The 15,245-nt window shown below is 41.2% G+C and overlaps 1 protein-coding gene across 2 annotated transcripts in view; it reads right to left on the bottom strand.

The window, feature by feature from the left end:
* SMC1B (structural maintenance of chromosomes 1B) overlaps positions 1-15,245 on the bottom strand; it is a 62,536-nt gene that overhangs the window by 1,656 nt on the left and 45,635 nt on the right. The window contains exons 18-24 of one of the 2 annotated variants that reach the window (XM_066361294.1): positions 13,809-13,962; positions 10,284-10,382; positions 8,112-8,268; positions 7,069-7,223; positions 4,976-5,127; positions 3,059-3,128; positions 107-217 (exon numbers count right to left, since the gene is read on the bottom strand). In XM_066361294.1, coding sequence (XP_066217391.1) covers positions 107-217; positions 3,059-3,128; positions 4,976-5,127; positions 7,069-7,223; positions 8,112-8,268; positions 10,284-10,382; positions 13,809-13,962 — 898 coding nt within the window. The remainder of the gene's footprint in view (positions 1-106; positions 218-3,058; positions 3,129-4,975; positions 5,128-7,068; positions 7,224-8,111; positions 8,269-10,283; positions 10,383-13,808; positions 13,963-15,245) is intronic. The other variant, XM_066361295.1, reaches the window with a different exon arrangement.

A 15,245-nucleotide genomic window follows, 5' to 3' on the forward strand; every position in this document is an offset into this window, starting at 1 on the left:
CTCCCCTCACTTAAAAAAAAAAATAACTTAAGCCTATAATTATCAGTTGCAGAAATTGAACAGTATCTAGTCTCTGTGAGGAAACTGTGGCTGTGCTCATCTTTACCTCTGGGTAGATGCCAATCAGAGCTTCAGCCTTGGAGTAGAGCTCCTCTTTTAGGGAAATGATTATCATCTGTAACTGTTCTTGAGTCTGCTCTTTGATGTAACTTGATACCTGGGAGAAAAGAAAAGCACACATTTCACCAGCAAAGAAAAGCCTCGTTTCTGGGCTCCTGGGACAGTGATCCTGCAGGTCTCAGTCTGCCCATTTAGGTGACAGGCACTTACTTGCCCTTCCTGGTAATTCTGGAAACCTACTACAATGGCAGAAATAGAAATAGCTCAGCTTCTAAAACAAGAGATTAGTAAAATATAAACCATTAAATCTATGCTCTAAAACTTTAAAACTATTTTTAAGGGTAAAGCTCTACTTAATATGCTATAAATATGCAATCTGCCTTTATGACAAGATAAAACAAAAACTACCACTCATATTTTATGAGGGTGAAGGGCTAGCATTTAAACTTCGTACTTCCTATTTTGCCAACTCAGTGCCTGAAGACAAAGAAAATATAGTGATGACATATGTATTCATAATCCCATCATTTATTTAGAAGTGAACTCAGTGGTTTCTTTAGGAAAGTCAATTCCAAGGAAGGGGGGTAAGAACAGAATACTATCTGGATAGAAATGGGTCTTAGTGAACAAACTGCTCAGAACTTGGAGAATGACATAAAACTTAAGACTCAAACCACAGTTGAACAGGACAAGTGCCTACTCCCTGGATCTTCTCCATGTGTACTGGTGCTGACTGTACCCAAGAGACTAAAGACACAGTATTGGAAGCAGGAACAGTAAGCTTCAGGTGAGGACTGAGGCACAAGTGGAGCTGAATGATGAGGAGGATAACTGCTTTTGGCTAAGAGGTTGAATTCATAGAAGGAACTCCAGCATTAGAGGCAACAGTAGGCACTATGACGTAGGACTAAAGCATCTTGGGATATTGACTGGAGTGGAAGAGGAGCTAGGATACAAAGGAAGGAATGCACTTTGCTTGGAGAGTTACCTGTGATAAATGTTGGGCACCCCAGTCACAAGCAGGAGTGGAGCTACCTCCTAGTTGCTCATACTATGTAACTGCTCACTCAGTATGGCACTGAAGTGGCAGGAATGCAAATCTCAAAAGGAAACTGGAAGTGAAGAGGTTTTTTAATACACAGAATGGGCAATAACAGAAATGAGTCTTAAAACCTAATACCTGGAGATGCCAAAAATGCAAACATCTAAATTTTGCTAAAAAGATATGGACATCCTAAATGCTGAGAAAAGATGCAGTCTACCAAGACAGATGCACACTATCCTGAGGCATTCCAGGTCAACACTTTATCCAATGAGTCACCACTGGCTAGGCCCAGATGCGCACTATCCTGTAACACACGAAATATGGGCTACATAGTGCCCAAATTGATCAAAGGGGCAATTTTTCTCCCAAAATGAGTAGGGCCTCAGAGTCCAGTTAGCTGATGCAGACTGGCTGGCATTTAAGAGACAAGATGCTCTTTTGTTCCAAATATTCTCCCAGTTACCCTAGAGTCTAGCCCCGTGATGGGGAACCTTTTTATAAAAGCCCACTTTTGCAGTGCTGGTCAACCTGGTCCCTCCCATTAGTGGGCATTCCAGCTTTCATGGGGGGGGGGGACGGGACGGAGCAACCAAACAGCCGCCAGGATTGGCCCAGTCATAAAAGCTAGACTGCCCACTAGTGGGTGGGAGGGACCTGGTTGACCAGCACTGCAAAAGTGGGCGGTTTTTATAAAAAGGTTCCCCATCACGGGTCTAGCAAGTCACAGAATGTAGCTCTTGTCTGTGCATACTAGGTTCAGGAGACAAAGTTTTGTGGGTCTGGAGTTGTGCTGTTCTTATGCACATTGTGACATGTTCAAAAAGGTTCCCAGAGAGATTTGGGTTAGATGAATACATCATGGGAAATGCTTGCCATTAGACAGTAACTCAGACTGCAGCTCCAGGAAGTCCTGACTCTCCCAGACCATTCACATGAGGCTCAGAGTAAGAAATCAGGGAGGTTAGCTTCAGAGACTCAGACCCTGAATGACACCCCAAGAACAAATGCATCTCTCAGAGGGGGATTTACTAACCAAGCTCACAGACTAAGGTGTAAAGCCGAATGCCAATTTACAAATTAACAGTGAGAAACATATCTGTCAGAATGACCATAGCAGCATCCTGATAAACAGCTATAAATGCAAAGCCCGGTCATTTCTGGAAGATAGATGTACCTAGAATCAGAATCATTCATCTCTAAAAATGAGTTTTCTCTGGCAGGAGGACCTGACCACAGGAATCTGCAGGCCAGAGCTACCCCAGGCCCAGCAGTGACAAGTCCTTCCAGGGTTTGCCTCTGCCCTGTGGTCATGCTTCCATGTCATGCCATTTTTATGTCAAAAAAGTGTGGCCTGAGAGCCTCCTCCAGGTGGCTGTGTGTATCTATGCACTAATCTTGAAAGCTAACTTGGAAACTGAACTCTCAAGAGTTCAACTTTCCTTAGCTACCTCATTGTCTCAAATACTGAAAACAAGATAACACGTAAGTGCTGTAATTGAATAAATTTCAATAAATAAAAGAGGAGGGACACAATTTTGAACTTTAATTCCTTTGAAATTTTATTTAGAGATGTTATTTTTGGACTTTATTAAACAACTAATTTTGTCCTATTTGCCCACAGGGCCTATTAGTGACCCAACTAGATCAAGAGAGAAGCCAGTCACCTAGAAGCAATTCTGAGAACCCAGCACCACAATCTTCACTGGGTTCTTTCTATGTAGATTCCCAACAACTCTGAGGCATCTTGTTTTTAGATATTTAATTTAGATTTGATTTTTAATCAACAATGATCAAACAGACTATTTTTGCTCAGGGTACACTGGCCTTTTGACCAGAACATGATCCTTGAATTTTAGGCATCCTGTTGGGAATTAAAAGCAGAAAGAAACTTACTTTGCCAATGTTAGTATTGTCCAGGGCTGCATCCACTTCATCCAAAACAAAAAATGGAGCAGGCCGAAAACTAGAAAAAAATGACACGTTACAACTTCCATTTGCTTTACAGACTCAGAAGAGAGGATTAACCACATTCAGATAAGATACATCCTTTTGGATGCTTTTGTCAAGGTCCCCAATGAGCTGCTGTATGTTATTAAATCCAATGCTCAATTCTCAGTCCACACTGCATATGACCTTTGCAGGTGGTACCTGGGGCAGTCCAGGGTACACTACCCCCCTTCCCTGTCTTGTCTGCCAACTCCTTGTCTAGTTAACATTGAGATGCCCTTGGGGCTCAGTGCTTAGAGCACTCCTGGTGAGTTCACCTGACTTTAAGGTTGTAAATAGCATCCATGTATAGATGGCTCCTGATAGTTCTTACCTCTCTCCTGAATTCTCATCTCACATATCAACAGCTTACTTGACAATTCCACACAGGTGCCTACTAGCTCACACTCATCCCGCCCAAAAATTCTTCACCTGCCCTTCCAACCTATTCCCTCCTGTTGTTTTCCCCTCCACAGATAATGACAGCTCTTATCACACTATTAGGCCAAAATCCATGGGGTCATCATCCCTGACCTCTTCACACCCCATGCCTGTCTCTGAATCTTCTGCTCTCACCCTGGTCCAAGGATAGTTTCCTAACCCATGCCCCCTACTGCTGCAGTCTCCTCTCTATAGATGCCAGGCTCACTCCGGCTTTGGGGCCTTTGCAATTACTGATCTTCATGACTACGACATTCTTCCCTCAGCTATCCACATCACTTGCTCCCTTAATTCTTTCATATCTTTGCTCAGTTGTTACCTTCTCAAAGAGGCTTTCTGGATGACTCTTTAATATTGCAAACCCTTCCCTGCTACTTAGTATCTCCATTCCATGCTTTAATTTTTTTTCTCTATAGCATTTCATTTTCTCATAGCCTCACATTAGAGAATTCGTTTGTTAATACACCTTATTTATCCTGTCTTCCCCACAGAGAATGAAGTATCTTTAGGCAGGGGTTTTGTTTTGTTCAGTGCTGTCTTTCCAATGCTAAATACCACTTGACACATGGTAAATATTTAATGATTATCTGTTGAATAAATGGATGAGGGTGACATCTAGAAGTCATCTTATTTTGGTAAGATTTACTCAACACAAGCTCATGTTTAGATCCCTGCCCTTGCTTTTCCAAAGTCCCCCTGCATCAGTGGTATTTTTTTTCTTTCCTGTAATGGTCTATTCCTTTTCCTTCTTAAGAACTTTCATATCGTTCTTCCTGACCATGAATAGAGGCAGCATCATCTGCACCTGAGATCTTCACCTAATTCTTTGGATGCTGCAAGTTAATTGCCTTCAATTTAGGTAACTTTTTCTTGATTTATTTTACAAACAGTGCCACCATCATCAGTGGAAATGAGATAAAACTTTTTGGAAGAAATACTTTGCGTAACATTCTTTTTTTCTTTGTTTGTTTTGCTTTACATTCCTTACAAAAGAGATCTCTGAATATCAGGACTAGGAAAATAACACACAAATTGGATGTTTTGTATTATTTGGGTTTGTTGTTGTTTAGGCTATTCTGATGTCACACCTGGTCATTCCAAATATTTATTTTTCTTCTTTTCTATAAAGATAAAATATTGGTAACTACTACTAACAAAAATTTAATAAATATCTGTCAAAGACTAGTCTCTTAGATTTTCTGTCTAAATTGTTACAGACATAAGATATCACCTGAATTGTCTGGTCTAAAAAAATAGGCTTGTATCACATACTACTAAACACAAGTCATTTACGCCATAAATGACTTTTTATGCCGGGATTCTGTAGGAGGTCCATTTGGTTTCTGCCCCAATGGAGAATCCCATAGCTCACTGTGACCTTACCTGTGCACAGCAAACAGGAGAGCTAAAGCTGCCACACATTTTTCTCCCCCAGACAAATTGTCCATTGGCATGAACCGTTTGCCTGGGGCCACACAGTTATAGCTAATTCCCTCCAAGTAAGGCTCTTCTGGGTTCTCTGGGCTAAGAAATGCCTGAAACACATGTTATTTATTTAGCAAAATAAGAAAGGCAACCAGTAAATTTTAACTTGGACTTGCAACAGGGCTTAACAGCAAAATATTTTATTGGTTAGGTTTCCCCCCATGTTGATGGAAAAATACCAATACCTGTAAATAATGTATTTAGCTCTACATGTAATCATAGGCAACAGGGTTGTCTGGGTGGGGTGGAGGGGGAAAACATTCAAGCACATGTGAAGGATTGGGCCTTCCACCAGAATGCCATCTAAACTGCAGCAATTCATGCCATAGTCTCAAAAATGTCTTCATCCAACTCACTCATTGGTTCACTGTGAAACTTTTACTGAACATCTATTTGGGCCCTGTACTATAGACCCAGAGATAAATCCTGCCCTCAAAGAATTAATGGGTCGCCTGACCAGGTGGTGGTGCAGTGGATAGAGCGTCAGACTGGGATGCAGAGGACTCAGGTTCAAAACCCCGAGGTCGCCAGCTTGAGCACAGGTTCATCTGGTTTGAGCAAGGCTCACCCGCTTAAACCCACGGTCTCTGGCTAGAGCAAGGGGTCACTCGGTCTGCTGTGGCCCCCCGGTCAAGGCACATATGAAAAAGCAATCACTAAGAAACTAAGGTGCCGCAACAAAGAATTGATGCGTCTCATCTCTCTCCCTTCCAGTCTGTTTCTCTGTCTCTGTCACAAAAAAAAAAAAAAAGAAAAAGAATTAATGGGTCTCTTTAGTCCTACTTTTCTGAAACTAAACTATTTCTGGTTGAAGTTCTAAATATCTGTTCCAGGATCGGCTCTCAGTCACAAAGGAACACCACTAGAGGGAGTAAAAGCAGACACATAAGACCCAATCTACACCTTTATTCCACATTTAATGACACAGTATTTGCTGCAGATGCTGACAACAAAGACTGGCACTATCATGACACTACCATGACACTTCTGCATCTGAATCCTGCCTTTAGTTCTTCCTCTTCTTTTGTTACTCAGGTCAACTCTACAGACCCCAGATCAACTATTTCCCACTGTCCTCTACATTACCCTACCTTTACTCCATAGACCAGTGATCCCTAACCCTCGGGCCGCGGACCGGTACCGGTCTGTGGGCCATTTGGTACCGGTCCGCAGAGAAAGAATAAATAACTTACATTATTTCCGTTTTATATTTAAGTCTGAACTATGCTTTATTTTTAAAAAATGACCAGATTCCGCCTGACCAGGCGGTGGCACAGTGGATAGAGTGTCAGACTGGGATGTGGAGGACCCAGGTTTGAGACCCCGAAGTCACCATCTTGAGCGTGAGCTCATCTGATTTGAGCAAAAGCTCACCAGCTTGGACCCAAGATCGCTGGCTCAAGCAAGGGGTTAATTGGTCTGCTGTAGCCCCATGGTCAAGGCACATATAAGAAAGCAATCAATGAACAACTAAGGTGTCACAGCGAAAAACTAATGATTGATGCTTCTCATCTCTCTCCATTCCTGTCTGTTTGTCCCTATTTATCCCTCTCTCTGACTCTGTAAAAAAAAAAAAAAAAAAAAAAGGACCAGATTCCCTCTGTTACATCCGTCTAAGACTCACTCTTGACACTTGTCTTGGTCACGTGATACATTTATCCGTCCCACCCTAAAGGCCGGTCCGTGAAAATATTTTCTGACATTAAACTGGTTAGTGGCCCAAAAAAGGTTGGGGACCACTGCCACAGACCATTCACAGTTCTACAAAGTCAAATTAGTACCAGACAACAGCATTCCAGAACTAAAGAGAACTTGGAAACCAAATGATTAAACCCATTCATTTCTCACATGAAGAAACAGGAGTAGAGAGATCCGGCCTTGTTTAGGCTGGCTGGTAGATTTAAATAATGTGGGCACTTATTTCCCACCAGGAAAAAGCACCACCAATAATACAAAGCTCCCAATAATATTTGGAATTAAAAAATACATACTTGCGCACTGTTGTTTCTGCAGAGCTTCTTGTAGATTTGATCAATTGAGACTGAGATGTGCTCAAAACACTGGCTGAAAAGATCATATCTCCTCTTTTTCACCTGTTCAAACTCTTGCCTACACATTCTGGCTTCCCTTCTGCTGGCCTCAAAAGCTAAGAGAGAATCAGTTAGAGACCACTGAGTGGCTTCTCTTACTTCAACTTTATCTTTTTTTTTTTTTTTTTTTTCCCTTTTTCTGTATTTTTCTGAAGCCGGAAACGGGGAGAGACAGTAAGACAGACTCCCGCATGCGCCCGACCGGGATCCACCCGGCACGCCCACCAGGGGGTGATGCTCTGCCCCTCCGGGGCATCGCTCTGTTGAGACCAGAGCCACTCCAGCACCTGGGGCAGAGGCCAAGGAGCCATCCCCAGCGCCTGGGCCATCCCTGCACCAGTGGAGCCTCGGCTGCGGGAGGGGAAGAGAGACAGAGAGGAAGGAGAGGGGGAGGAGTGGAGAAGCAGATGGGCGCCTCTCCTGTGTGCCCTGGCCGGGAATCGAACCTGGGACTTCTGCACGCCAGGCCGACGCTCTACCAACTGAGCCAACCGGCCAGGGCCTCTTACTTCAACTTTAAAGCATAAATTAATTTTAAAACTGGATTTTGATCTTGGCTATCTTGAGTAAAATCTACATTGAAAATACCTCAATTACTATTAACTCCATGAACATGGCTCTTAAAATTGATGAGCCCTTTTTCTGGTGGGGTAAATTTTTAAACAATAATAAGCTCTAGTACAGTATTTAATATGCCTATTATGCTGATATAAAAGTATTATCTGTTCAAAATAACAATCCTGTTTTTAAATTAAAGCAGAACACTTTTCAAAGGGATGCAATGAGTGATTCAGTATGAGAACACATTAATATAAGACAACAGAGAAAAATACATATAATAAAAACAACTATACATTCTGGGGGGTTTGTTGATAAGTGTTATAGAAATTAAAACCCAAACACCCGTGAAAATGGACTTGCTAATGGCTAAAGCTCAGTTTCACCATCTGTGGACTCCTGAAACTTGTCTCGGACAGTCTTTAGGTTCTCCAAGGCTCTTAGGTTTGGGGCTGCTGTCTTCAACAGGACTTCTTCTTGTGATGCTACTTGTTGCAGAAGGAGGCTAAGGTGGGCCTCAACTTCTTTATCAGTTTGTAGAGCCTATAGTTGACCAAGACCAGCAATGATTATTAGCATGCCTTTTAGATTCAAACTGCTAAGAGATCAGGCAAAGGTCCCTGCAGGGCCCAGCCCCACCTCCCTTCCTCAGGGGGTACCCTCTCCAGTCTGATGCAGTCAGGTGCACTGTTTGTGGCTTCCTGAGTGGGCTGCACTCTTTCACGGCTTTAGTTAGTGCTACAGACGCTGCTCTCTTGGAATATGCTTCTCCCCCATATTTCTTAATCTGACTAAAAAGCAACAATTCATGTATCACCTTCATTTACTCATTCACTAAAAATATTGACCATCTACTATTAGACACCAAGGATTCAATGATAAAAACTGTTCTGTCCTTGCCCTTTAAGGGCTCACAGGGAAGTCAGACACACACATACTGGCATCTACAGCAGTGTGGGACCCTCTAACATGCAAGCACAAGTACCATGGGGGGAAGGAGACATCTGACCCACTGGGAGGGCATTGCTGGAGCTAAAATCTGAATGATGGCGAGCACAAACTCTAGCAAGGAAGGAAGGGAAAAAGTGGTGCAGGCTTAACTTTCCAGGATAATTAATTTTCTTGACCTTCCAGAGAGGGTTAATTAATATATAAAAGTGACATTTTAATTTGTTGGAAAAATAATTCTTTGAAAAATGTTGAATAAATTGCTTAATTTAACTTAGGTACCTTTTAAAAACCAGATTCTTACCTCATAGCATATAATAAAATAAATTTCAGTGAATTAAATAGGTAAATGAAGACAAAAGAAAACTATAAACAGGAGAAAAATATTTATACTTACTTGGTAAAAGGGTGAGAAGGACTTTCTATATACAAAAGCACAAAACAACTCTATAGAAAAGAAAAAAGCTTCTTTCTGATTGCCTAAAGATACCACAAACACAAAAAGCCCAACAAATGTAACAAAATAAAGAATACATGAAATGAAAAGATGTAGTGGATAGTGCTACTCAGCACCCATTCCTTCGCCATTTCCTCCTTTCTCAGAACCCACTTTTGGCGGTTTTTCTCTCATGGGTCTGGTGTATTGGGGGGGGTGATGGGCCTGCTGGGTCTAAGACTAAGTCCAGCCTGCCCCAACAGTGATTGGTCAGGAATGAACATGTGACCCAATTCAGGTCATTCTGATGAGGGGACAGCTGCTGGAACTTTGTAGGAAAAGCCTTCCTTTGATGTTAAGAACAGCACCACTGGCAAAGACCTCTCTCTTTGAAGGTCCTGCTTGTGCCTGGCAAGCCAAGAATTGCTGCAGGCATGTTGCCCTCTTGGGAGAAGCAGCCTCAAGACAAAGTCAAACAGAGAAATGCATGCCCAAAGGAATGGCTAAGAAACAGAGCCAGAGCTGCCGAATTAGAACCATGACCTGAATTCCAGGTCTGTGCTCTGCAGCTGTGCAGAATCTGTCGACTACTGAAGGACTGCACCGGGACACTGTAGGAGCAAATTCAGGATGCTGGAGTATGTTGGCTACTTTTGGCTATTGCAGGACTCTTCAAAGACTTTAATGTTCATTGTGAATCTCCAAGAAGGGGATAGCCTTTCAAAAAACTGGTGACCACAGAAACCTTTCTTCTTCAGCAAGACATTTCATGGTACTAGTGTTCTGCAAAACACTCTAAGAAATGCTGATGTAAACGTTTAAAAATGTAATCTGTCTATACTATTTCTTCATTAACCATTAGGAAATCTGTTTTTCCCTTGAACTTATGCTCTAGAGCAGGGGTCTCAAACTCAACTTAGCATGTGGGCCGCAGAGCAAGATCACAGCCTAACGGCTGGGCCGCACTAGGTCTACAAAAGGCAACTGTTACGCAACACTTTTCTCACTGCAGTTGAAAACAAAAACAAATCAGTACAACAAGCACAATCCGGGCCGCATGCGGCCCGCGGGCCGTGAGTTTGAGACCCCTGCTCTAGAGTCTAAAACTTATTCTGCATTATATTTAAATACTCAACATACTGTTAGTCATAAACAACAGAAATCTTTCAATTACCTTCAAATCTTCTCTTAGAGAGCTGAAGTCTATCTCAAGGGCTTCTTCTTTTTCGTATATATCCGTTGTTGCCTGGGTACTTTCTGTTTCAGTTCCCAACTGAAAAACATAGGAAACCCTTTCCTTGTTGTCTGCAATGGTGATTTCTACTCATCCGTCTGTCCCAACTCTCCAGTTGACTGTCACCTCACTCAGATTAACCTGCAAAGCCATGAAAGTCTGGCCCTCTGTCACCCTTTTAACTTCATTCTGTGCCAGTCTCCCCTGCACTCACTCTGCTCCTATTGCACAGGGAAGGCACACATCTACCTGGGGCAGGCACTGCCTTCTGCCCGGACAATCATCCCCAAGATGTCTTGTCATTTTGCCTTTCAGCTCTTCTTACACACAGATCACCTTTGCTCAGGCTATCCTCATCTATCTAAGATTGAAAACTGTCCCCACCAACATTCTTCATTCTTCTTCCTGCTTTATTCTTTCTTTAGCCTGTATCACCACCAAACACAAGAATATTTTATGTTTACCATGTTGCATGTGTGCCTGTCTCTTCTTCACTAGAAGGTGAAGGAGGGGATTGGGCAAGTTGTATTCACTGTGACTGCCTAGTGTAATCACTGGCAACATGTATTTCAATTTCACTATATATTTCTAAATGAAGAAACAGAAAAGATGGAACATATGACACTCAGCTCACTCATTTCTTTCTAGATATTCTCTGAAAAACAAACTCAATGAAACTACTTTGGAAATTACGCCTTTATTTTATATAATATGTGTTAAAATAGTTTATGTAGAAGTTGAACTTGAATACAAAATGTCATGCTGAATATCCCTAAATCTCTTGATTTCCTGTTTGTTACTTGAAATCATATTTTATATTAAACTTCTATGAGTCCTCTGGTGCTTTGCAACTCAAACCTTGGTCAGCAAGTCAGCAACAGAGAGCCTCACATGGGAGCGTGAGAACTGCAGATCATAGGCAACAAGATCCCAAATGCTACATGTGCACAGAATGATTCAGGAACCAGTGGTTTGGTATGGCATTCCCCACAATACAAGAATCTTCTGTGAGAACCCTGGCGGGTAACTTCCTCTTTGTCTGAAGACCTCCAGTGGAAGGGAAATCGCAGGTTCTACCTCACAACTGTTTCTACAAACTCAATGAAACTAATAAGACAATTATTTCTACCCAGTAATCCTTGTTCAGCCCTCTGGAGAAAGACAGTTTGTACTGTGTGCTTTCTCTTTGTTGAGCTCTACAGAGTATTTGGTATAACATCCCTATTACACAGACAAGTTCCAATAAGGGACTCACCATGAAAGGTCGTCCATCTCCTAGTATAAAGTGTTCCCTAATAGCAGCCATCTGACTCTGTGGCCTCCACCTCAGCCCCAGTGTGATCCTACTTCTGTGGTAAGACCTTCCATTGGAGGAGGGTGATTACATCCCCAAGCCTTCTCTGCCCAGCACAGTGTGGTCTGGGCATCTTTACTATCCTGGACACTTTACTCTTATAAGTGAATGCAATATTCCAGTGTAGCTGACCAGCACAGAAATGCAACAAAATGATCCCTTTTTTTAGATAATAATTGAGTAGTCCAGCTCAAGATCTTCACACCTGCTCTGAAATGCCCCACCTCCTCCTAAATATAAGTTTTTTACGCTAATAAAGCAGTAAGTAATTCCACATTCCTGGTGGGCATGGTAAGTTATTCTGGAGTTTGGCCAAATGAAAGAGCAATAGAACTAACAGAGCAGCACACACTTGACCAACACTCTCACTCAGGTGTCAGTCACTAAGGCTGCTCCCTCCTCTCCTCTGCTCCATGACAAACCGCTTCTAAAATGACACTGCATTTTAAAAAGACTTTCTGTTTCTTTCCATAGTATAGTGAGTATGGTTTTTCTGCTCCCATCTACTCCTGCTATTAACAGACACTCCCCTTCCCTCTCTGTACCTGTAAGAGTGAACACGTGGCCCAGAACGAGCCAGAGTTCCTCCCCAGGATTTTTCTGAGAGGCCAGGAAAGAGTTCTTTTTACTCTGGTCAAAGTTAGCAGTTACAGCTGCAGCCTTATGGGGAAATCTAATGGCCAACATATACTGAGCCAGAACAAGTTCTTGATGGTGTTCAAATTCCTAGACTGAGTCATGCACAATATCACCTCCACTCCAGCCCTATTCCTTGACTCCGTCCAACCCTGAAAGCTGTCTGAGTTGAGTTTATGTCACTTGTGGCCAAAAATGTTTTTCTTCTTTCTTTACTTCCTGTCTAGAATGTAATCTCTGCTAAAATAGGGAAAAAAGACCTTTTGAGTGTATTATATTAGAATTATGCTATGGGAAGTGGCCAATATTAGCAAGAGATACCAAAGGGCAGAGGGCCTCTTCTGTGGAAAACAGGATAGAACTGAATGGACTTCTGAGGGCAGGGTGGGGTGGGGCGGGTCAGGGCAGAGGGGAGGAGAGATGTGGGAGGGAAAATAGAGAAGTTGGTCACTAACACAGAAGTCAGATAGGACGTTGAGAGGCAAAACAACCATTTTTACCGTCTCCTGGATTAGCTAATATTAACCCTTTTAATATGAACGTTCATGTACGTCCTCGTGCCCCTGACCATCCAGAGTATAATCATACAAAAATTTTTATTTTAAAAATGTGTAAGGCACTATTTAAAAAAGGCAAATGTATGTTCTTCTTGTTTCCATAAATTGGTTATCAAACAAACATGATTTTAAGTTAATAAAACTGTAACTGGAACCAATTTCATGTTTTGAAAAGAAACTCACTCCAGGGGGTCAGTGAACATGAAAAAACTCACTACTCAAAGGGTTAAGATAGTCTCTTAAACTGTATAGTCATATCTTTCCTAACATGACAGACAGAACTAAAGACCTATACTTCCAATGAACCATGAGTACTGAGTAATACAAATGCAGTGAGAAAGAAAAAAGGCAAACAGAAATGTTCACCATAAGTGGACCATGACTGTATCTTCTGATTCCTTGGGGGTCCATTTTTGCCTCCTCTGCCCTCTTACCACCTGCATGGACTCAGTGAGGCATATTTCTTATAAGAACCACCTTGAGTGGGTGAAGGTGCCAAGCAAGGCCTATTCACATAGAACATACAATGTTATGGAGTGCAGGGAACTGCCAGGGCTGGTGGGCTAGCATGCTGCCTGTAATCCCCTGTGGCATCACCTCCCCGCAAATGTCCCAAACTTCAACAGCTTTGACTCTCTGGTTTCTCTTGGGTATCTCTATATAGGTAAGAAACTCTGGTCTATCCTGTGGGCTATAAGGATCTGTATGTTCAAGAGAGAGGAGAGAATTGCACAACTGTTCTCTGGAGTGATGATCAATTGGTCCTTTTCCATCCTAGAAGGAGAAGTCTTCTGGGCCCCTAAAGGGGCTTTAGAACATGGGGAAGGATCTGCAGTGCTGAAATTTCACTAAACAGCAAAGGGCATTACATTAAGTTCTACACAACTGCAGACATTTAAAAATCACTGGCTAAAATACCTCTACTTCAATGATGTCATCCAGTGACCCCAACAAAAGAATTATTTCAATGTCTTGAACTTTGCAATCAAGCAACATATTATGCTTCTCTAGACGCTTCTGTTCCAGGGACGACTGAATGATTACCACTTCTTTTTGCCATTTTCCCGCTTCCCTGTAAATACAGATGTGAAAAAGAGATTGTATTTTACTCATTATGTAAAGTTGCACCAAAGAAAAATGCGTTATAAACTTACATGAAATTACTTTTTCCTATGAGTGCTATAAATTCTCAACTGATTTCACTGATGCTTGTAATTTAAGCTCTAACACTCCTAAATGTAGTTAGTTAATTCAAGGGAGAATTATTTAATAATGAGCATTCTTTCTTTAATTAGGCTAGCAACAATATTCTTCCTGCTTGCTTTAATTTTAAATCTGTACAATTTGACAAGCTACATTTCTCTTCTATGTATATATGTATTTATTTAATTGAATTTAAGGGATGACAGGTTAATAAAATTATATAGGTTTCGAGTGTACAATTCTATAATACACCGTCTGTATACTGTATTGTGTGTTCACCACACCAATCAAGCTGCATTTCTCCCTTCAATATAAGCTTTACATTTACAGCCTCAAACCAAGTCTTGTAGCAAGAGAAATGTCTTGCCAATAAAGTCATTACACACCTAATACTCTAGACCTTTTTTACCACCCTATCAATAATGTAATGTCTTGTCTTAAAGGAAGGCTTGAGAATTTTACCAGCTGAAACAATGTATGATTTTAAAGAGAACCTAGAAACAAAATAAAAAAAATAAGGTAAGAATTATATGGTTTTCAATATGATTAACAAACAAAAATGTGGTTCTGTTTAAACTTAAAAAAAGAACAAGAGTAAACAAACTTTCATTGCACTCAAGAATCTTAGAAAACTTTTTGGCTTTATCTTGTGTGAATGGAAAAGAGACCACACACTAAATCTGACAAGCTCAGGGGAGGCCAGCATGGAGGGCCTCATGAACTCAGACCGAAAAAGAACCACATAGGATGGTCTGAACACACAATTCCTAACTAAAAGTGCATCATGGCAGGTAGTCACACCCTAGGCCAGTGGTTCTCAAACTTTTTGAAGTCCGGGCTCATTTAAAATCCTACAAATAATTGTAGGCACACTATATACAAATTTCTGAGAAATATGTTATAATAATTAAGTCAAATATTAAAGAAAAAGAATATAAAGTCCAAGCATGCTTTTATGGTAATTAAACAAAATAAATACAAAATTAAATTTATTCTAACATTAAAAACATTTTTATGTTATATTTTTTGAGTTATGCTTTTTAGAATTCATAAAAAAGAGGGGTTAAAAAATTTTAAAAATGACAAAAAAGTTATATTTTTATATATACAGATATATTCTTAGTAAGATTTAGTAAATTCAGCATGTCCTGG

The sequence above is a fragment of the Saccopteryx leptura genome, chromosome 1 (genome assembly GCF_036850995.1).
Source record: "Saccopteryx leptura isolate mSacLep1 chromosome 1, mSacLep1_pri_phased_curated, whole genome shotgun sequence".
Taxonomy (NCBI): Eukaryota; Metazoa; Chordata; class Mammalia; order Chiroptera; family Emballonuridae; genus Saccopteryx; species Saccopteryx leptura.